The sequence below is a fragment of the Ovis canadensis genome, chromosome 7 (assembly GCF_042477335.2).
Source record: "Ovis canadensis isolate MfBH-ARS-UI-01 breed Bighorn chromosome 7, ARS-UI_OviCan_v2, whole genome shotgun sequence".
NCBI classification, from domain to species: domain Eukaryota; kingdom Metazoa; phylum Chordata; class Mammalia; order Artiodactyla; family Bovidae; genus Ovis; species Ovis canadensis.
Window position 1 is genome coordinate 97,332,944 of NC_091251.1, and position 22,424 is coordinate 97,355,367.

The 22,424-nt window shown below is 42.9% G+C and overlaps 2 protein-coding genes across 38 annotated transcripts in view; one reads left to right on the forward strand and one right to left on the reverse strand.

Moving 5' to 3' along the window:
* Window positions 1-26: 26 nt before the first annotated feature.
* Window positions 27-11,722, reverse strand: ERG28 (ergosterol biosynthesis 28 homolog). 2 transcript variants are annotated; one of them, XM_069597165.1, is made up of 6 exons: window positions 11,260-11,722; window positions 9,181-9,246; window positions 8,812-8,975; window positions 6,173-6,263; window positions 2,895-3,013; window positions 27-2,768 (listed from the first exon to the last, which is right to left on the reverse strand). In XM_069597165.1, the coding sequence occupies exons 3-6, from the start codon at window positions 8,942-8,944 to the stop codon at window positions 2,689-2,691; spliced, it is 423 nt and encodes a 140-aa protein (XP_069453266.1). In that variant the 5' UTR covers window positions 8,945-8,975; window positions 9,181-9,246; window positions 11,260-11,722; the 3' UTR covers window positions 27-2,688. The 2 variants fall into 2 exon arrangements, with proteins under 2 accessions (XP_069453266.1, XP_069453265.1); XM_069597164.1 differs by lacking the exon at window positions 9,181-9,246 and having other exon boundaries at window positions 11,260-11,710.
* Window positions 11,519-22,424, forward strand: part of TTLL5 (tubulin tyrosine ligase like 5) — a 313,391-nt gene continuing 302,485 nt past the window's right edge. For 19 of the 36 annotated variants that reach the window (XM_069597103.1, XM_069597104.1, XM_069597089.1 and 16 more), the window contains exons 1-3: window positions 11,723-11,879; window positions 13,174-13,342; window positions 19,237-19,343. In XM_069597103.1, coding sequence (XP_069453204.1) covers window positions 13,269-13,342; window positions 19,237-19,343 — 181 coding nt within the window. In that variant the 5' untranslated portion in view covers window positions 11,723-11,879; window positions 13,174-13,268. Of the gene's footprint in view, window positions 11,610-11,712; window positions 11,880-13,173; window positions 13,343-19,236; window positions 19,344-22,424 lie in introns of those variants that run through there. The other 17 variants (XM_069597093.1, XM_069597110.1, XM_069597095.1 and 14 more) reach the window with 9 other exon arrangements.

Sequence of the window (22,424 nt, forward strand, 5' to 3'; positions counted from 1 at the left end):
CTGCATAGACGTTGCCATCTAGTGGGTTATTATTTTTTAATTTTTTTTTTTTATTGAAGGATAATTGCTTTACAGAATTTTGTTTTCTTCTGTTAAGCTGCAACATGAATCAGCCATAGGTATACATACATCACATCCCTTTTGAAACTCCCCCCCAATTCCCGCTCCATCCCACCCCTCTACGTTCTGCACCTCCCTCCTCTCCCAAATCACGGTACCTGGTTTTCTAGAGTCTTAGCACTGCCTGGGGTCGTTCTTTCAGGTGTGGGCTTGTTGACAGTCTGATTCTTGACTACAGGGACATTGCCTGGGTCGTTCATGTTTCCTTCCCAAGTGTCTGGCATGGAGTAAGTGTTCAGTAAACACTCGCTGAAGTAGCGAATGGGTTCTCGCATCTATACTCTGTGCGTGAGGGTTCTGCCAGTGTGGAGGGGCTCAGGGCTGTGTCTGGATGGCAGCCGTCTGCTCCAGTGCCTTGTCCTTGGGCTCCAGTGTTCTTTCCATGCTCATACAGCTGTTTCTTCCATGTTGTCCAGTTCTGCTTTCTCAAGAACCTGTTTCTTCTTTGTGAAGAAAACAAGAGAGGGTTCTGGATGTTCAGTTGTGTGCTCAGAATTTGGAAGGTGGGGACAGAGAGGAGGAAGATTTGACTTCATGAGAAATGAACAAGAGACGAAAGGCAGCCAGGTTTACCTGGGTCTTGCACTGTTCTACTCATTATGGTGTATTTGATCTGCAGAAAGCTGGGATCTTCCTCTGCTAGGCTTCAGAGGAAGGCAGGAGCACTCTGGGCTTAGAGGCAGCCAAAGTCCCAGGACAGATCAGAGCAGAAGGTTTTTCTATTTATTACAAGTCTCATTACACAAATACAGCTGACTGGAAGGTCTAAAAGACCCTTCCAGCCCTGATCCACCTGTAGGAGCAAGGACAGGGGCCACACTCACTGGCCGAGCCCTTCTTGGAAGAACTGCTTGTCTCTCAGATGGTTCAGAGTCTTGGGGTCCAGCAGCAGAGAGAAACCCAACCTGGATGGACAACCTCTCAAAGCAATCCTTGGTGGCAATGCTCTGGGCAAATTAGCAGCTTGAAGTTTCACAGTTTGCATCTTCCAATCATACAAGTCAAGTCAACAGTTAAAAATAAAATGAAAAAAGGAGAAGGCTGGAAAAGTAGTGCTGGAAGAGGCTATGGGTGTGGGAAGGGCACACAGTGGGCTTCAGATATATTGGCAGTTCCTTGATTTGGATGGACGTACATCATTCTAAAATGATCCTTTCAGTTTAGTTCAGTTCAGTCACTCATTCGTGTCTGACTTTTTGTGACCCCATGAACCGCAGCACACCAGGCCTCCCTGTCCATCATCAACTCCCAGAGTCCACCCAAACCCATGTCCATTGTGTCTGTGATGCCATCCAACCATCTCATCCTCTGTCATCCCCTTCTCCTCCTGCCTTCAGTCTTTCCCAGCATCAGGGTCTTTTCAAATGAGTCTGCTCTTCTCATCAGGTGGCTGAAGTATTGGAGTTTTAGCTTTAGCATCCGTCCTTCCAATGAACACCCAGGAATGATCTCCTTTAGGATGGACTGGTTGGATCTCCTTGCAGTCCAAGGGACTCTCAAGAGTCTTCTCCAACACCACAGTTCAAAAGCATCAATTCTTCGGCACTCAGCTTTCTTCATAGTCCAACTCTCACATCCACACATGACCACTGGAAAAACCATAGCCTTGACTAGACAGATTTCTCTGCTTTTGAATATGCTGTCTAGGTTGGTCATAACTTTCCTTCCAAAGAGTAAGCATCTTTTAATTTCATGGCTGTAGTCACCATCCGCAGTGATTTTGGAGCCCCCAAAAATAAAGTCTGACACTGTTCCCCCATCTATTTGCCATAATGCGATGGGACCAGATGCCATGATCTTTGTTTTCTGAATGTTGAGCTTTAAGCCAACACTTTCACTCTCCTCTTTCACTTTCATCAAGAGGCTTTTTAGTTCCTCATCACTTTCTGCCATAAGGGTGGTGTCATCTGCATATCTGCGGTTATTGGTGTTTCTCCCGGCAATCTCAGCTTGTGCTTCCTCCAGCCCAGCGTTTCTCATGATGTACTCTGCATATAAGTTAAATAAGCAGGGTGACAATATACAGCCTTGACGTACTCCTTTTCCTATCTGGAACCAGTCTGTTGTTCCATGTCCAGTTCTAACTGTTGCTTCCTGACCTGCATATAGGTTTCTTAAGAGGCAGGTCATGTGGTCTGGTATTCCCATCTCTTTCAGAATTTTCCACAGTTTACTGTGATCCACACAGTCAAAGGCTTTGACATAGTCAATAAAGCAGAAATAGATGTTTTTCTGGAACTCTCTTGCTTTTTCCATGATCCCGTGTATGTTGTCAATTTGATCTCTGGTTCCCCTGCCTTTTCTAAAACCGGCTTGAACATCTGGAAGTTCACGGTTCACGTATTGCTGAAGCCTGGCTTGGAGAATTTTATTCTTTACATACATTTAAATGGCATTGACCTTCTGTATGCACGTAATATCTTAAAAGTTTTTTAATTAAAGAAAAAAAAAACCCCAAATGTGAAAGGCTATAAGTGGATGATGGAGCAGAAATGAAACTGAAGAGCACAGAGAAGGAAGAGGCGAGCAAAGGCGGGAGATGACGTCTTGGATGTGGGGATGTTGGCCTCAGTTTCTCTTCTTCTGTCTGGATCCTGGTTCTGCTTCTAGGTGCTGGAGCCCCACTAGCATGCCCAGGATTGAGATACCTTAAATACAGACAGACAAGATTAGTGGCTGACATAAGCACCGTGCTTTCTTATAATGCTTGTATAAGGCCTGTCTTTAGGGTTGGGACGGCTCCTGTGGGAGTTCCAGAGTCACTGGATGCTTACTTGCCACTGTGAGGGGTGCCATGATGCCAATCGTGGGAGCCGCGGTCCCAAATACAAACAACTCAGAGAGGAAGTGTCCCAATGCGAGGAAGAAGGTCCACAGCGTGATGTAGTAGAGCCTACAGGGGAGCAGACAGAAAAGGGACGGAAGGTTCAGCTTGTTCAGTGTGGAGGAAGTGGTCAGACTTGAAACACACAAATCAAAACCCAGGAAATGACTATGGCTAAAGAAAAAGGAGACTTGGTCCCGCAAAAGACCTGGATGCTGCTGCTGCTGTTGCTGCTAAGTCACATCAGTCATGTCCAACTCTGTGCGACCCCACAGATGGCAGCTACTAGATCACATCAGTTTTATTCACCTCTAGGGCAAAACCGAAGCCTTCAACTGCTAAATCGAGAGGAGAATACCCAGCCATCCAGAGTGGCTTTGCAAGTCTTAGCAAGGTAGTGAAGCCAGTGATAGCAGAGTCTGGAGTATGGCAATCCTAGGTAGTGTAGACAATTTTGGATCAATCACACTTATGTATTCTACTTACTCAAACTGGCTTGACACTAGTCCAAGCCTGCTTTGCAAGTTTCTGGCCAGGGGCTGGTCAGTGCTCATCTGATGGATGCCACCGAATGAAGGGCATGAATGCGGAATGGGTACCAAGGGCCTTTCTGGGACTTTTACATGATTTTACAACATTGGCTGCATCTAAGATACTTTGCATCTTAACCTAGTAAAATGATCACATGGAGGACACAATGACAATCTCATAGGAAGATAACTTGTTCCTCAGTTTTGACAAGGAGGTGGAGAAGACAGAAGTTATAGGAAGATGGACCACTTTGAGAGCTGGTATCTTTCTTCAACTATGAAATTTAAAAATTATGAAGTACTTCAAACATACAAAAAATCATTCATAATAGAATTTACCCCTATACAACCAATACCCTACTCCATCAAATCTATCTTGACATTTTTGCTTCAGATACCATTTTCCTAAGAAATAAAATATTACAGATTTCAGTTAAATCTTCCTGGATGTCTTTTGCTTTCAAGTGAAAGTTGGCTTATTTAGAGAAATACCGATTAAATAGGAAGAATGCAGACAGTTTCAGAAAGTGAGAACAGCTGGGAATTGATTTCAGGTTTCTGGTTAGGGAGGGAATATAATCAGAGAGCATATCAGAAGCACAGGGACAAAAAATCCAGGCTTTACAAAAAAGTTGGAAATAGAAGTCAGCATTTCCGGCTGTCCTGTGTTGGGTGAAGGGGAAATGAATGGGTAAGAGATGTAAAGATAAGTCTTAGCTGTCCCTGTTCATCCCCAAAGCACAACAAAGAAAAGATACACCCCCTTCTACTTCTCAGTAATTCTTCATCATGGTAAAGGTCATTAAAATGATTATGCAGTCCTTACTCCTTCCCAGTCACCCTGAGAGGAAAAACAGACACACAAGTCTCATTTTATACATGAAGGGACTGAGATGCAGAGGTCTATAATAAACTTGCTGCTTCAAAGCTATTACCAGTAGAAATGAGACCAGAGCCTATTTTCCAGTTTTCATTCTTGGGCCTCTGAGTGTTTCCACTAAACCTCGCTGCTTCCAAAAATACATATCAATCTAGAACAAGTAGTCCATAGTTTCAGGTTCAAAAATACGAAAAAATAAAGCTGGAGAGATCACAGTGTTAATAGCCCTCAAATCCCACTTGTCCTAGTCTTCTCAGCTTAAATGAATTGAGTCTCTAATATGCAAATCTACAGAATCAGCAACAAAAATCACTGATTCCCAGGGCTACTAGGAGGAGTCTTAATCAAAGTCATGTGGCAGCATCTGGTATAATAAGAGGGGCTCAATAAATATCATCATCTCCTCTCTTGCCCAGATGCTGAGAGTCTGGCTAACACAAAAGTATTTTGGTATGAAGTTCTTTTGGTGGCCTTACCTGGGGACCTGAGCAAACTTTCCACCTTGATTGCGGTGAGGATTGGTGTTGGGAAGAAAGCTTGAGCCCCCTCCAGTGGCCAGCTCAGATTGCAACACTATCTAGCCCAGGGGCTGCGACTGCCTGCACTTTTTCCACACTAGTTGTATGATGGAGAATGAAATGGCAGGCCACTCCAGCATTCTTGCATAGAGAATCCCATGGACAGAGGAGCCTGGTGGGCTGCTGTCCATAGGGTCCCACAGAGTCGGACACGACTGAAGCGACTTAGCATGCATGCATTGGATAAGGAAATGGCAACCCACTCCAGTGTTCTTGCCTGAGAATCCCAGGGATGGGGGAGCCTGGCGGGCTGCCGTCTATGGGGTCCCACAGAGTTGGAAACGACTGAAGCGACGTGGCGGCAGCAGCAGCATCAGTCTGTATTAGGTCTTTCCAGGTGGCAAAGAGATAAAGAACCTGCCTGCCAATGTAGGAGCTCAAGAGATGCAGGTTTGATCCTACCCTAGGTCAAGAAGATCCCCTGGAGTAGGAAATGGCAACCCGCTCCAGTATTCTTGCCTGGAAAATACCATGGACAGAGGAGCCTGGTGGGCTACAGTCCATGGGGTCGAAGAGTTGGACACGAGTGTGCACGCACACATGCACGCAGTCTGTGCTCTGAAGACGCAGAATACAGAGGAGTCCTCGTTCTCTGTGACCCTCCCTTCATGACTCTGTGTAAACACACAACGACTTACTGATGAGCTCATGACATCATGGATCGTGATATCTGTTCATCCTTGCCTCTCAAGGAGGAATGTGAGCATAGGCATGCCATGGCCTCTCTAAAAAGAGCAAGCACACTACCTCTTCAGTAGAAGAAAGGCTGACACGTTAGTAAAGAAGTAGAGGGATATGATGCAGGCCACTGGATCACAACATAACCAGTGTGCTGTGTCCATTTCAAAGAATTGTTAAGCTTTATAGACATTCAGGCCAGTGATGTTTTCTAGCCCTGGAAGGAATGGTACCTAGTAATCTTTTATCTTCACGTCCTAGGTTACTGTATCAAATCATAGGCCATATGATGGAATCATAGTCCATCATAACTGCCTCTTGGCCCTGGGCATTTATTAGAATCAACTGAAGAAATCTTATCAAATTACCCAGACCTGGATACCAGATCAGTTAAATCATACACACTGGAGATGGGTCCAGGAACCCCTGGTATCTTCTAAAGCCTTGCCTTGTTGATTTTCATGTACTGGCATTGATAAATAAGTCTCTGAGGGAGGAACACAATGGCTCTACTCAGCACCCATTTCAAACACAGGGAAATGCTCTTCCCTCCTTTACATACGTTTTGTTGTGAATGTCGATGGCGCAGAGGCAGCGAACCACTGATGAGAGCAGTGTCCAGATTCCATAGGTCCGAGCTTGGAGGCCATTCACTGTGCAGCAGAAACAAGCAGGAGTGTTGAGAAGGGTGTGTCAGGGTTCCCTCCAAACTCCTCCAGCTTCACTGGAGGAGTCAGAGAGCTGAGCCTGCGATCCCCTTGGCTGGGCAAAGTACAGGCTCTGATGCTGCACGTGGGAACTAGAAGGAATGGAAAGAATTCCAGAAGAACTGGTTCAGCTCCTCTTCCAATGCCTACAGTTGGGCGGGTGAGTTCCAAGAGTAGAAACCCAACAAACAGCCCACTTCGGCAGTAGCTCCTGGGTTAGCAGTTTATGGCTCTGCCTGGAAGCTGCTCTAGTGTTAGTGAAGCAAGTGAGTCTGAATCAGGATAACTGTGGGGGAACATGGTGGAGAGCGGTCTGTCAATGCAAGATGCCTAGGAGGTCAGCAGATTTTCAGTGAGGCTGATGCAGGACAGAACGCAGAAATACTGAGCCCTGTCTAGACACCCACACCTGGTCTTCAAGAGACCCAAGTCCCTGGATCTCCTGAATTCAGATCGATGTCATGTGAATGAAGCCCTACCGAGGCTGGTTTCCTGTACGTGCTGGAAGGGAGCAAAGCTCCGTGTTAGCCGGGGCCACTCTGCTCTTGCTAGCTTCATTCTGGCACTGCTGTGCTAATATCTTCTCCAGAGAGTATGAATCATAGTCCATCATAACAGTGCTTCTTGAACCTGGGCATATATTAGAATCAACTGAAGAAATTTTATCAAATTACCAAGACCTGGATACCAGATCAGTGAAATCGTATACTCTGGAGGTAGGCTGAAACCCTCCTGGTATTTTCTAAAGCCTTGTCTTGTTGATTTTAATGTACCAGCATTGATCCATGGTGAAAAGCAAAGATACTTCCTTTGCTGGTCTCCTGAGCAAGAGAAATTTTAAGGGACAAGACTCACAACCAAAATGTCTTTCAGGATTTTCCTTTAAGGATTTTCCAGCCTTTGGCAAACCAGACAGCAACACTAAATTCACAACCCCAAAGATCTTTAGATGGTTGTCATTTTGAGAAAAAAAATCCCATACCCCAAATTAATATTTAATGGTTAGTCTTGGAGTGAAGTCGCTATGTTGTGTCCGACACTTTGTGACCCCATGGACTGTAGCCTACTAGGCTCCTCAGTCCGCAGGATTTTCGAAGCAAGAATGCTGGAGTGGGTTGCCATTTCCTTCTCCAGGGGATCTTCCCGACCCAGGGATGGAACCCAGGTCTCCTGCATGGTAGGCAGACGCTTTACCACCTGAACCACCAGGGAAGTCAGTCCTGGAGGGCTATATATATTTTTTCTTTTTATACTCTTTATAAAGCATTTTGATAGTTATTCTGATGGAAAGACAGGAAATTTCTTTTTTCTACTTCTATATAATCTCACTAAGGGTGAGATACACAAATGGAGAATCTCAGTAATCCTAACCAGAGTAGGCATCAAGTAAAATTCTTCTACTGGATGCTCCAGGGTCCTGGTATCACCAGCAAAGTACCAGGAAGTCTCGAGGGACCTATTTCCGGGCTGTGTGTGCACGTATGCATGTACAAGTTAACACACTTCTGCTCAGCTATATGCCCTTCGGCAAATCACATAACCCCTGGACTTTTCTGTCTCAACTTTAAATTCAAAGGGCTAGGTGAGAAGACCTCTAAAAACCTGTGAATCTATACAGAGTTCCTGGACCACCAGAGGACAGCACTGGAGGGTGAAAAGTGGAATTGTTTCACCCACTTTCCCAGGTTTTCTAAGCCTATTGAACGTGAGCTTTGTTCAAAGTGAGCCTTAGCCTATTTACTTTCATTTTATACCCAGATGTTGCAGAAAAAGGAGCTAGGTCAGAGCCTGAATCTGGGTTACCTATAAATGTGACAGAATTGTCGCTACTATGAAATGGTGCTGCAGCTCAAGCCACCCCACGTATCAAAGGAAGGAAGCGCAAGCTGAAATGCGCAACCACTCTCCAGCAGAGAGGCTCAGGACGCTGGGGAAAGCCATCGTGGGCCTGTGGAAGTTCATGTGGGAAACCAACCTGGAGGGATTTGGGATATCTTTTCAGGGTCTGTGTCAGACCTTGGATTAGTAATTCTCCATATGCAATGTAGGGTATACATGATATGCGCCATGACCTGATTTCTGAAAGAAGCTAATAGGAAAACCTTCTTCATGGTTTCCTCATCAGGCATCAGAGTCACCAAGGAACTCATTTCCTCACTCGTCCTTATAATGGTATTTGTACAGCCCTGCTGCTGAGGGCAGTGTAAAATGAAGGGAAAGATATTCAGAGAAGCCTGGGGGGAGACACGTCTGTTATTTTAGTGACTTAGGCTTGCTAGCCTATGCAGCATCAGAATCACCTGGGAAGTTTCTAAAAAGAACTTCCTGTGACACATCCAGGGGGTGAGAGATTCAGTAATTAGGTCTGGACAGGGAATTGGCCCCCTGTGCTTTGTTTGGTTTTAGTTTTTTGCAGTTATTGTGATGTACAGCCAGGTCTGGGGACCACCATTTAGGCCACTGCCACAAAGGATGGAGATGTTTGCTTCCTTACCCAGGTCTGGCTTGCCGGTATAGAGCTTTTCATAGAGAAAGGTGTGGTCTCGGAAGCTCTGTAGTGAGTTCCCCGCGGCTACGATGGATACCATCACCAGCCAGCTTCGTAACACATTCAGAAATCGGCTCATGGCTCCCCTCCAATCTGAGAGGGCTTTTTGCCTTGGAAACAAAAGCAAAGGGCAAGAGACAACAGATGGTTAACGTGCTTCAATCATAAGCTCTGTAGTTAACCTGTGTCCCATTCATGAGGGCGGTACTAATCTTACTTTGTCAGTCATTTCATAAACTCCTCTCCCAAGTGCCAGAGGCTCGTCTATCCCCATGCACTCCTCATAGGGTTGGCACAGTGCCTTTGAATACCTACCTTAAATCAAAGTGTGCTGCCCAGAGTAAAAAGGCTAAATGATGCAGTGGGTGGAAATGACAAACCCTGTGGGAAAAATGGAAAGAAAGAAACAGAAGAGAGGGAGGTGCCCAAACATCAGTATAAAGAAATAAAAGGACTTTGGTGTAAGACTTACAGAAATTGGTCTCAATATTTCATCATACTAATAGTGGTGAGTCAATAGCATACTCTGAAATAAGTAGCACCACGCTTATGTTTGTCTAAGGAATTTCTCCAAAATTAGCCTAAATCAGTATTCTCTTCTCTTGGCTAGAATTAGTCCCCTGGGATCTTTACTTGTAACCTGGTGTTTCACGTCAACCTTTTGTACTGCAAGTAGCTCAAAGGTGATTATAAATCTACTGATAGATACCTGCCTGGCTACTGGTGACCGATCCTTCCAGGGACAGACAAGCCTTCTATGTCTGAGTGGCATATATGATTTGAGGGCATTATTAACATGCTTTAACTTTTTTATACTTTGGTTTTCAGGGACATCATGCTTCATAAATTAGGAGAACAATATAAAAGTTACAAAATAATAAATTGTTGTGAGTTGACAAATAGTAAGAAAATTAGATGGAGAAGGAAACAGCAATGTTGGTGTTGGGTTGTAGAAGAATCTACAGTTATTGAGGATTTGTATATGTCATGCACTATGCCAAGCACCTATCATATATTATCTCATTTAATCCTTAAACAAGGTTGGTAGACACTATTAATATTTCCACTTTATAGATGAAGGATGGCATAGAGATGTTAAGTGACTTGCTTAAGGTTACACAGTCTATAGATGAAAGAGCTCAGATAAAAACCATGTTCTATTGGTCTCTAAGATGTCTCACTGAGCATATTTTGATGAAGTTTCCATTTCTGTGAGAGACAAGCGAGCCATAGCCACCTGTCTTCAAGTGGTATAGAAAATAAGATCAGGCTATGTACTTTTTATTTAAAAAAGAGAACAAAATGTTAGCTCAACCATTGCTGAGCAAAGATTTCAATCATCTTGATTTAAATAAAAGCCATGTAGATAAAAATCTAATCATGGAAGTGCTTCTTCTCATCTTTGGTATGTGACCCATGGTTTATCTATTGTCTGGTTAATTTCTTGAGCCTTAAGTGGCAACATTATCAGGCTTCCTTTGTCACTTTGACAGTAGGCCTTTTGGCATGGTCCTACATTACTCAGCTGAAACAAATATGAAAGTCAGTAAAGGCAGACGTGTGATGCACCAAAATACACAGCAAGTTCCAGAGACAGAAGGGTCAGTGGATGAACCCCTCAGTGCAAATGGATCACAAAACTGGACTCTGTCAAAGTCCAGAGAGAATGAAGCTCTAATGGAATCACAGGCAGTTCCAGCATGGGCCAATACACACACACTCCCCTCCCCCTGACCTTACTGTTTTCTCACCATGCCTCACTAGGAGGCTTAAGCTCTCAGCGTCAGAAAAGCTGCATGGATGACCTCCCTCTTTGACAGAACTTATGCCCATTTTACAGAAATTCTCAGAAACTCCAGAAGATAGATGATGAAGGCAGAGCCTGAGCACTCTTCCAAACTGAAGGCCTGTGAGAGTATCCAACATCTACTCTCAAAATTTACCCAGGCACAGACCAGCAAAGGTATAGTGCTTTACTAGAGTCGGGAGAGAGAGTTTCCTTTCCTGATCTCATTTTTCAGTAGCTGTGTGACTGTGGGGAAGTAATTTACACTTTACAGCTTAGATTTCCTTACCTGCAAAATGGAGATTAAAATTACCGATTCCAAGAGTTATTATAAGAATTACTTTAGAAAGCAAAGGTTCCTCGTATTGTGCCAGGCTCAGAGTGGGCACTCATTTATTCATCGATTCACTCGTTCTGTATCTACCAAGTTTTCATTTTCCCACCTCCCTCTTCTCTTGGTCTCTGAAATCTCTTTACCCCCTACAGCGTTGCCTCCCGGGTGTCTTCCTTCTGTCCCATCTCCATTGCTTCAGGCTGTGCAGATCCTCTCCATTAGAAGCCACACAGGCACCCACCTCTCCACCCCCCACCCCTGACACTCATCCTACCTGGCGACAGTACTCTCAGCACAGCAGCAGCAGCAGCAGTAGCAGCAGCAAAGGTACTGCCCCAGCCCAGCTCCAGACCTGAGTCTACCTGAGCCACTTGTCTCCGCCCCCACTCTCAACCCGGCTCCGGCATTGGTTTGTTGCCATCAGTCCTCTTTCTGATTGGCTGTTTAGGTTATGCTCGAGCAGGCGATGGGGCGTGAACCGCTTTACTGCCAATCAGGGGTTGCCGCTCCGCAAACCTCACCCCCAACACGCTGCCCTTGCAGTGAACCCTCCTGTTGAGCGCAGCGAAACACTCCAGGTTCGGAGTCAATCTTTTTGGGGCGGAGAGGGAAAGAGCAGGAAAAGTAAGTCAAGACTTCTGCGGGGACCAGAGCCCTGTGCCCGCTTGGCGCGGCGGTGACGACAATTGTACGCGCCTGAAGCTAAGCGTCCTCCGCGCCAGGGCGCGGGCGCCTGCGCAGTGGGTCCGAGCGGGCGGTTGCTGGTTGGTTGTTGTAGTAACCGGGGAAGCCGGCTTCGGCTGCGGCCTTGAGCCCGGCTGGGGAAGGAGGAGGGAGGTAGGCGCAGAGCGCTGTCCCCGCCTGCCCGCCCCGAGCGATGGGAAGATGAAACAGGTAAACGCCTGCGCCCGCACTCTCCTCCTCGAAGAGAAGGGCGTCCCGAGTCCGGGCGGGCGCCGGCCGCTGCACTTCCCTCTCCTTGTCCGGGAACAGCTGTTGGCTTCCGGGCGCCCTGGGCTGAATCGTAGCGGCTGCGGCTCCCCGCGCGCGTCCTTTACGTGGGGAGTATCTGAGGACCTCCCTGGGATGGGCTGAGCCATGGGTGGATCTGAGAGCCTGATCCCTTTAGGGAGAGGACACTCCTCGGGAAAGTGCCCTCAATCTTCCGATCGCCCTGTCTGTTCCTGCCCAGCTCGCAGCCTAGGACAGGTTGGCATCCCTTCGTCGCTTGGAGGTTTAGTTTCTTTTGTATGAATTTAAGGGACTTCCCAACATTTTGGGAAATACTGAGAAATCTTGTTGGGGATACTCAGAAGAAAACCTTGAGATTGTTCCATACTGCCCATTTCGCTGAACATGTGTAGGGAATCCTTGTCGGAACTGGCTTTCCTCGCCCCCTATTTAGATTATCCCATATATTAATGCATAGAAAAATAAGGTTTGGAAAGATTGAATGGTAATCTTTGAGTAATAGGATTATGGTCATTCAAACATTTTCTTATCTATTATTTCTAGTCCGTCCTCAAACACACAATAAAATGTACCTTTTCTCTGTTAAAGTACTATAATTAGAAATAGGCTAATTTTAGTGTCTATTCGATATTCGGATAATAGTTTGTGATTTTCAGTAAGGGAGAATAGTTTTTGAGAGCGTTTGGAAGGACAGACCCCTCTCCACCCCCCCTTCCTCTGCACCCCCCCCCCATTTACAATCTTGATTCAGCAGAATATATTCATTTTTTGCTTGTATTTATTTTAGTGGAATCATGATCGTGTTTTACCTATACTCTAAAGAAACATTTGGAAGGATCTTAAAAGTTGTGTTTTTCATTTTGGCTCATGTCAGGTTTTGCTATCAAGGAACCTATGTTTTAGGCAATCAGCCGCACATCTCAGATTTTCCTAAAAGTTAAGTAACCCTATCATTTTGGTGCACATTAGATTTAGTATGTAAAAGAAACACAGGAAACTTAATAGCTTCTCTTCAAATACACAGAGGACAGACAATATGTTTGAAAAAAAAAATCTTGATCATTGTGCCATATGTGAGGCACTGTGAAAAAAGGTAAGTTTCTAGAGGCTGGGCCCTGTTTACATAAATATCAGTTTTAGTTACATAAAAGATCACCATCAGTGATGAACAAAAAGACAGCTGGGTTATGTTTCAGATCCTTTGTCCCTCTTGCAGGAATCTGTGCCACCCAAATTGTTTGATCCAGTGAATGTGCAAGGAAAGGTCTCTGAGGCCCCCGTCTGCTGACTGCATGACAAACTCTAAAGGAAATGCCAGTCGTGATGGCCCGGGACCTGGAGGAAACAGCATCATCCTCAGAGGATGAGGAGGTGGTAAGCCAGGAGTAAGTAATAGCAAGCCTGCTTTTGACCCTTTGCCTTCAGGTTGGAAGATAGTTCTCTTTTATTTTACTCCTAGCCTCTTTTACCCATATCCTTCCTTTGGTGTTATCTGACTCTGGTTTTAGTCTCCATACATGGTCTAATTTGGGATCTTTTTGGGATGACCATTAGCTGTCTGAAATGAGATAAGGCTCTGTTTCCAGCCTCGTGAGTGAACATCGCCCCTAGATGGTACAGGTAGTAGCTCTTAGTCGACTCTTGATCAGAGCTCCTAACATAGGAGATTTTGAAATTTTTAGAAGAAAAGTAGGTCTCCCAACACTGTGACATTGGTTATTTTCTCCAAAGCCTTTAGGATGATAGAGTAATGATAATCATAAGTTATTTGAGGAAGTGTGGGACAGGCCTTTAGAATTCTGAGGCCTGTGCTGTCTATTGAGACACATGGCTTTCTCAAGTTCTTTTAGATAAGAGTCAAGTTTCTTCATTGCTGGATTCTCACAAGAATATAAATGAAGATAGTGCTAAGTGTAGCTGCTATAGGTGATGGTAAGGGCTTTAACTGCTGTATCCCATTTAACAATAACATCTGAAGACATTATTATTCCCACTTAATTAAGCTCAGCCCCACACATATCAAAGAACTTCCTTGGGATGCATAGAGATTAAATGATAGGTTGAGATTTAGACCTAGATTTCCATGATTTTGCAACTCTTAGATATTTTGTCTCCTTTAATATTATTACATGACACAGACAACAAAGAGAGAATCTGGCTTAAAGATATGATTAGTTTTTAAGGTTCTGTGTAAGCACTAGGATTCATGTGCTATGTCATCTGAAAAGTGGGGATAGTATCTGCCAGGCTGAATCAAGTAGAATAGTTAGTTCAGTCGCTCAGTTGTGTCCGACTCTTTGCAACCCCATGAATCGCAGCACGCCAGGCCTCCCTGTCCATCACCAACTCCCAGAGGTCACCCAAACTCAAGTCCGTCGAGTCAGTGATGCCATCCAGCCATCTCATCCTCTGTCATCCCCTTCTCCTCCTGCCCCCAATCCTTCCCAGCATCAGAGTCTTTTCCAATGAGTCAACTCTTCGCATGAGGTGGCCAGAGTATTGGAGTTTCAGCTTCAGCATCATTCCTTCCAAAGAATATCCAGGGCTGATCGCCTTCAGAATAGACTGGTTGGATCTCCTTGCAGTCCAAGGGACTCTCAAGAGTCTTCTCCAACACCACAGTTCAAAAGCATCAATTCTTCGGCGCTCAGCTTTCTTCACAGTCCAACTCTCACATCCATACATGACCACTGGAAAAACCATAGTCTTGACTAGACGGACCTTTGTTGTAAAGTGCCATACAAGTGTTAAGGCATTATTCCTGTAGGATTTAATATTGATTTTAAAGTATATTTCTTATACTACTGCAGAAGGTTATATTATTTAATTAGAAAAAATTATTGAAGCATTAGTAAAGCTTTGGGGAAAGGCTTTTCATCACTGTTAGGTCATAGAAAATAAGAGATTTGTAATTATTAATGTATTTGGGTCATTCTCATTCAGGATAATTAAATGGATAATTTCCTCTGGGCACTTTGCCTTTTTGTGACTCTTTCTGTGTGCTTCCTCTTAGCCATTTCTCCACATTTTTAACTTCTGCAGGCATCCGTCTTTCTGATTCAAGATCTTCTTTTACTTCATGACTGTCCTTTTTATTAGTGGGCTTATAGGTTGAAACCAACAAGTATTAGATTGAATTGTATGAAATTGCTATTTAGGTAAGTCAAACACAGTCAAAATATTGAGAGCTTTAGATGACTCAACATAATTTTATTTTAGATGACTCAAACTAATTTTATTTTAGTAGGTACTCAATAAATACTTGCTGCCTGAATGACTAACTTAATGAATGAATATATGGCATATTTGTTATTGTATTTAGCAAGATCATTCATTTACAAGGTAAAACCTAAATTTTATTTTCTAAAGACAGCGACATGAGGACTGTTTTTAGTTTGCATAAGCTCCCTGTCCTTGGGTTGTGTCTGATTAACACTTGTTAGTGGAGGATACAAAGGCACATCATAGATACCTAGACCACCACTGTGAGCCTTCACCGTTTGGTAACTGAATGATTGCTTGAGGGGAGAAGCTTGCCAGATTGTGGTCCATCCTCATTATACCAGATGAGAAGACTGTAATCATAGGGGATCTAGTGGCAATTTTAGGAACTGCCATAACGTGGAAGTAGTGATAAATAACAATGTTATTTCCAGATGTCTGCAACAACTGTCATATGGTACAAAAAATCTGTCATTTCAGATGGAGTCGAAGGGGCAGGTAATGCTAGTAGTACTGTGGTTTGTTGCTTATATTTGCAATTGAGAAGTGCTAAATTTCTAGTAGAAGTTAGTGAAAATACAGGTGTAATCCCACCCGACCTCACCCCAGTTCATATTGATGGACGTTTGCTCCTCTTACTTTTAAACTCCTACTGTTGAGTTTTGATTGTTAATGTTCCATCAGCTCATGTCTGTGAAACACTTGTTTTATACTTTAGGAATCTTAAAGTCAATCTTGTTCACACTTGGAGGAACAGGCTTAACATTTCTAAAGGTTTGGAAGTTCGAAGGTCTTAAATCATCTAGGATGTTGACTTGCTCCCAAGATGTCTCTCCATGGACGTCTGCTAGATCTGCTCAGATCCCCGGGCTGTATTAAAGTATTCATGCTTTGCAATCCTGGACATTAGAGCTAGAAACTGTCCAGGCATCCTTGTTTTGCATGACATTGTTTGCAATAGTAAATGTAAAGGGGCTCTTTTTCTATATTTTCCTTGGGGATCCCAAATTAGAAATTTATACATATAAATGTGGAAATGTTCATTTGATATATAGGTTCTTTAGTCCGTAAAAAATATCTAATTCTGATTGTAAAAGCTGGCTTTACATCAGTTAAAAAGATCTTCAACAAATGATGGGCTTCCCTCATAGCTCAGCTGGTAAAGAATCTGCCTGCAATGCGGGAGACCTATATTTGATCCCTGGGTTGGGAAGATCCCCTGGAGAATGGAAAGGCTACACACTCCAATATTCTGGCCTGGAGAATTCCATGGACTGTATAGTCCTTGAGGTCACAAAGACTCGGACTTGACTGAGCAACTTTCATTTTCAACAAATGATTATACAGCGAGCGCTACAGTTCGGAGAAATACATCTCTGTGGGCTGCAGGAGCTGGGGAAGGCCCCAGGGAGGTGGTGAGATGAGCTGGGCTATAGAGAGTGAGATTAGGTGACCAGAGAAAGCGGGGAAAGCATTTCCAGCATAGACATTGGGATGAATGAGGCTTAGAGGCTTTGAGTTATGTAGGCTGGGTCCCAAGAGTGAATAATATCTATTCCTCATGAAATAACTGTTTAAAAACCAAAATGTTCTTAGGCTTTCAATAAAGTAAGTCATAAAACTAGTCTACTTTGGTTACTAATCCAAGTTTTTTGTTCTTTCATATCTGTAAAAGCCTAATTTCTTAATATGTCCTGGTTTCTGGTGTAAATGAATATTTAACGTCCCAGTTTTCAGTTTCCTAATCATTTTGAATCTTTTCCCTTTGTTGCCAACTGGTGGGAACATGCTTTTAGTGACAAAGCAGCGCCTGCCTTAAGTATTTTTAGGTCGACCTTACTGAATTAGCAGTTCATCTGCTACCTGTTTTCTCTTTTCAGAGGTTGTAAATGAAAAGATTCTCTGTCAGGGATGTGGCTTTCTACAGATAGTATGATTCAGGCCTTGGCTCTTGTCAGCTGTGTGTGCTTATTGTGTTCCTGACTCGTTTCAGACATTTTTACCTTTTATCAGTAATGCATCATTTGTAGGTGCTAAGGCACACCGGTGCCAGTTTGCAGCTAGAGGTGGATTGCCAAGGAACTTTAGTCAGTTTCCAAAGTTTCTATCTAAAGCTTGATAGCTTAACCTGCTTATTTTTCCCTCTATCCTCTGACTTAGATGTGTAGTGGGGGAAAAAAAAAACGTTGAAAGGGATCATAGGAATTATCTGGTCCCTTTTACAGGTGTTTAAGATGGTACTGTGCTTAGTCGCTCAGTTGTGTCTTGCTCTTCATGACCCCATGGACTGTAGTCCACCAGATTTCTCCGTTCATGGGATTCTTCAGACAACAATACTGGAGTGGGTTGCCATTTCCTCCTCCAGGGGATCTTCGCAACCCAGGGATCAAACTCAGGTCTCCCACATTGCAGGTGGACTCTTTACCATCTGAGCCACCAGGGATGTCGATTAAGATGGAAAAGAAAGCAAATCGCACACACAGACACACACACAAACCCTTCTTGTACCCTGTAAACACCATTTCTCTCAAATGGGCACTGTCACCCAAGTCAAATTGTAGGAACATTAAACATCCACTTTCCATTTCTAGGCAACAGGGAATGAACTAGGATAGTGGTCTCTGCTTTCTTCACTAAATCTCTTGGCAACTCATCCTAAGTGTAAAGCTGCCTCACTTCTGAGAATGGTAGCCTGGCAGCCTGTACGTTCAAAGCATAGATCTGTTTAAACCTGTGTTGGGAGAGTCTAGCTTGGCCCTGAGGTTTGTGGTATGGCTTTTTTAAGGGGTGTGGTCATGTGAGTTTTTGAGAGCAGCCTGAATCTTTGGATTAATGATAATAAATAAATGGATCTTATTCCATATAAGATATTGATTAATTTTAATTCCTCAGGGGTTCAGTTGAAGATGTTTATGCAAAATATCACTGAAATGGGATTATGGAGATGGAGGAGTGGAAAGAATGCAGACCCTTGGGTCAGATGCCTGTTCCCTTGCATAACCAGCTGTATGACTCTGAGGAAATTACATAACCTCTTGGAGATACCTTTTCTTCGATTCAAAGTACTGGCAAGAGGATTAAATGAGATAGTTTGATAGCTCTTAGTGTAATTCTTGACACATAAGCGGGATCCAGGTCATTTCTTTCCTTTCCTACCTCCCTGCACTAAGGCAGTTGAAGATTTTTCTAATCTGTACATTTGAGATTGATTTAACAGAGATTTCTGGAAGATAAGAGAAAGTTAGAGGTCCTCTTCTGGAAGAAAATACTGTTCCATTTAGTATAGGCTTGCTTTCAAACATATAGTCTTAATTGGAATACTTGTATTACTTTAGGTTTCCTAGCTCAGACTGTTAGTATGGGTGCTCAAATTGGCTTAAAAAGGGACTATAGGGTGTAAAGGGGGTATGTCAGTTATTGTGATTATTTTGGTTTTTAGTTAAGATTCTTATCTGTGCCAGGGACTAAGACATAAATTGCCCTAAATAATAAAGGGAGTGTGTTAGCTCATATTTAGGAAAGACCTGATTCTGTACCTGCACGTTTGCCACTCAGGGTCTCATTTCTCTCATTCTCTCAGTCAGGCTCCCCCTGACTTTCTCCTCTGCTCACAGCTCCAGGCTCTCCTTCCAAGGTCGAACAGTGACGATGGCACTTCAGACCTCATTCTCTTACACCATCAGGGGAGGAGGCCATCTCTCTGCAGCTGCTTCAGAAGAGAAAGAAAGTGTCACTCTCCTGGAGGGTCATACATGTCTCCCAGCACACTGTCTCCAGCTGCTCCATGCCCTCATCCCTGAGCCAGTAACTATAACCAGGGTGTGGAAAACCCTGATTGGCTGAAGTCAACCAAGGCCTGTCCCTGCCCCAGGGATGGAGTTCATCTGGAACAGACCACGTGATTGAGAATGGGAGAGAAATGGTTTCCTGTAAGACTTTTGGAGTGCTTGTTCCAGAAGAAGGGGAAAGGTGCTAAGCAGCTGACCCCGGTGGTCTGCTTCAATTGTTAATTCAGATTTTGAGCTGTGAATTAATAAGCCTTCTCTTCCGGTTGTAGAGATCATCCGTGCATCATGTGGACTGGAGGCTGCAGGAGAATTCCGGTTTTGGTATTCCATGCTGAGGCTATTCTGACAAAGGACAACAATATTCGAGTAATTGGAGGTAGGTATGATTTTCCCCAGAGAGGGCAGGGCTGGTCGTGGCCCTGATAACCTCACCTGGAGAAAGTGATAACCACATTTAGACAGGGAAAGGGCCTTGGTCAGGAGAAGATTCTCATGATGTTTTATACTTGAAAGGATTATTTATGATTCCTTAAACTGTTTTCTGCATATTAAATGTTTTCCTTGTTTTTTTGTTTTAAGAGTTATGTGTACAAGTGTTTGTTTATGTTTTTTTTTTTGTTTTTAGAGATCATTGACGTACAGCACTGTAGAAAGTTTAAGGTGTATGGCATGGTGATTTAACTTACATGTATCGTGAAATGATTATCACAAAAAGTTTAGTGATAATTGTTTTCTTTAATTATGGTTAAAATACACATAACAAAATTATTATTTTCATCATTTCAATGGACAACTCAGCGGCATTTGGTACATTGATAGTATTGTGCCGCCATCATCGTTTTCTAGTTCGAGAACATTTTCATCTAAAAGTAAACCCAGTATCCACTGATCAGTCATTCTACAACCCCCTCATGCCAGCTCCTAGAAAGCACTGGTTTTTCTGCCTCCATGCCGTTACCTACTCTGGATATTTCTTATAAATGGTCTCATACAACATGTAGCCTCTTGTGTATGGCGTCTTACACTTAGCATATTTTCAGGGTTCATCCATGTTGTAGTATATATCAGTACTTCATTCTTTTTGTGGCTGAATAATATTCCGTGGCATGTACAGACATGCCACATTTTGTTTATCCATTCATCAGTTGATGGATAAATATGAAAGTAAAAGTCGCCCAGTTGTGTCCAACTCTTTGCGACCCTGTGGACTGTATGGTCCATGGAATTCTCCAGACCAGAATACTAGCGTGGGTAACCTTTCCCTTCTCCAGGGGATCTTCCCAACCCAGGGATCAAACCCAGGTCTCCTGCATTGCAAGTGGATTCTTTACCAGCTGAGCCACAAGGGAAGCCCAAATAATAGTCCATTGTACAGATATACCACATTTTTTTTATCTGTTCATCAGTTGACAGATAAATGTTTCCCTCTTTTAACTCTTGTAAATAGTGCTACTGTGAACATTCATGTACAATCTTTTGTTTGCTTTCAGTTCTCTTGGGTATATACCTAGGAATGGAATTGCTACATTGTATGGTAATTCTGTGATTAACTTATTAAGGAACTGCCAAAGGATTTTTCAGAGTGACTGTACAATTCTACATTCCCACCAGCAACATATGAGAGTTGCAGTTTCTCCATATCCTTACTAACATTCATTTTGTTTTTTTAGAATATAGCTATACTAATTGGTGTGAAGTGGTATCTTATTGCGGTTATGATTTACGTTTCCCTATTACTGTCATTGAGCATCTTTTCATCCCCTGTGGCCATTTACATATGTTCTTTGGAGAATTGTCTATCAAGGTTTTTGCCTGTTTTTTAATTGGCTTGCTTGTCTTTTTGTTGTTTAGTTGTAAGAGTTCTTTACACATTCTGGATACTAGAACCTTATCAGAAAAATGATTTCCAAATATTTTTTCCTGTTCTGTAGTTTGTCTTTTCATGCTCTTGATAGTTTTCTTTCGTGGCAGAAGTTTTTCATTTTGATGATGTTTAATATATCTACTTTTTCTTTTATTGCTTAGACTTTTGGTGTCGTATCTAAGAAATCATCGCCTAACCCAAAGTCATGATCCCTATGCTTTCTTCTAAGAGGTTTGTAGTTTAAGCTCTTACATTTAGAGCTAAGCAGTCTTTGGATGTGTTTTGAGTTAACTTTTTTACATACTGTGAGATAAGGGTCCAGCCTTCATTCTTTTACATATAGATAATCCCCCGCATGGGTAGTTGAAGTGACTGTTCTGTCCTTGTTGAATAATCTTGGGATTATTGTTGAAAATCAATTGACTATTGAACGTATGGGTTTATTTCTGGACTCTCAATATTCTGTCATTCTGTATGTTTATCCTTATACCAGTGCCATATTATTTTTTTTTGACTGTATCTTTGAGCTAAGTTTTGAAACTGGGAAATGTGAGTCCTCTAAGTTTGTTCTTCTTTTTCAAGTTTTTTGTTTTTTGTTTTTTTTTGCTATTCAGAGTCCACTGCAATTCCATATGAATTTGGGACCAGCTTTTTCATTTTTGCAAGAAAGGCTGTTTAGATTTTGGTAGGGAGTACACTGAATCTGCAAATTGCTGTTGGAAGTGTTGCCATCTTACGTTTAAGTCTTCTAGTCCATGAACATGGGGTGTCTTCCTATTTATTTAGGTCTTCTTTAGTTTCTTTAGCAATGTTTTGCAGTTTTCAGCATGCAGGTCTTATAGCTCCTTGGTTACCATTATTCCTCAGTATTTTATTCTTTCTGATGCTCTTGTAAATGGAATTGTTTTCTTAATTTCATTTTTGAGTTGTTCATTGTCAGTGTGTAAAATACTATGGATTTTTGTATACTGATCTTATGCTGAACTCATTTATTAGCTCTGATAGTGTGTGTGTGTGTTCTTTAGGATTATTTCTATGTAAGATCATGTGATCAGTAAATGGAGATTGGAGATTTATCAATCCCTCCCTCTCTCCCTCCTTCCCTCCCTTCCTTACCTGGCTAGAACTTCCAATACAGTATTGAATGGAAGTGATGAAAATGGGCATCTTTGTCTTAATCCTAATCTTAGGGGGAAAGGTTTCAGTCTTTTACCATTCAGTTTGATGTTAGCTCCAGGGTTTCATAAATGCCCTCTATCATGTTGAGGAAGTTCCCTTCTATTCCTTAGTTGAGTGTTTTCGTCATACAGCACTATTGGATTTTGTCAAATGCCTTTTCTACATCAATCAAGATGATTCTATGTCTTTTTTCCTTTATTTTATGAATGTGGTATGTTATGTTGATTGACTTATGTATACCAAACCAGCCTTGCATTCCTGAGCTAAATCTCACTTGGGCATGGTATATGGTCCTTTTAATATGCTGCTGGATTTGGTTTGCTAGTATTTTATTGAGGATGTTTACATCTATATTCACAAGGAATATTGTTTTCTGGTTTTCTCTTAATGCCTTTGTCTAGCTTTGGTGTCGGG

Bases quoted from the DNA above. Each gene is read 5' to 3' on its own strand.
- ERG28 (XM_069597165.1), bottom strand. From the start codon at position 8,944: ATGAGCCGATTTCTGAATGTGTTACGAAGCTGGCTGGTGATGGTATCC. The intron at 6,264-8,811 runs GTAAGGAAGCAA...TCTGCTGCACAG, and splicing joins TACCGGCAAGCCAGACCTGG to TGAATGGCCTCCAAGCTCGG. The intron at 3,014-6,172 runs GTATGTAAAGGA...GCTCCCCTGTAG, and splicing joins ATCGACATTCACAACAAAAC to GCTCTACTACATCACGCTGT.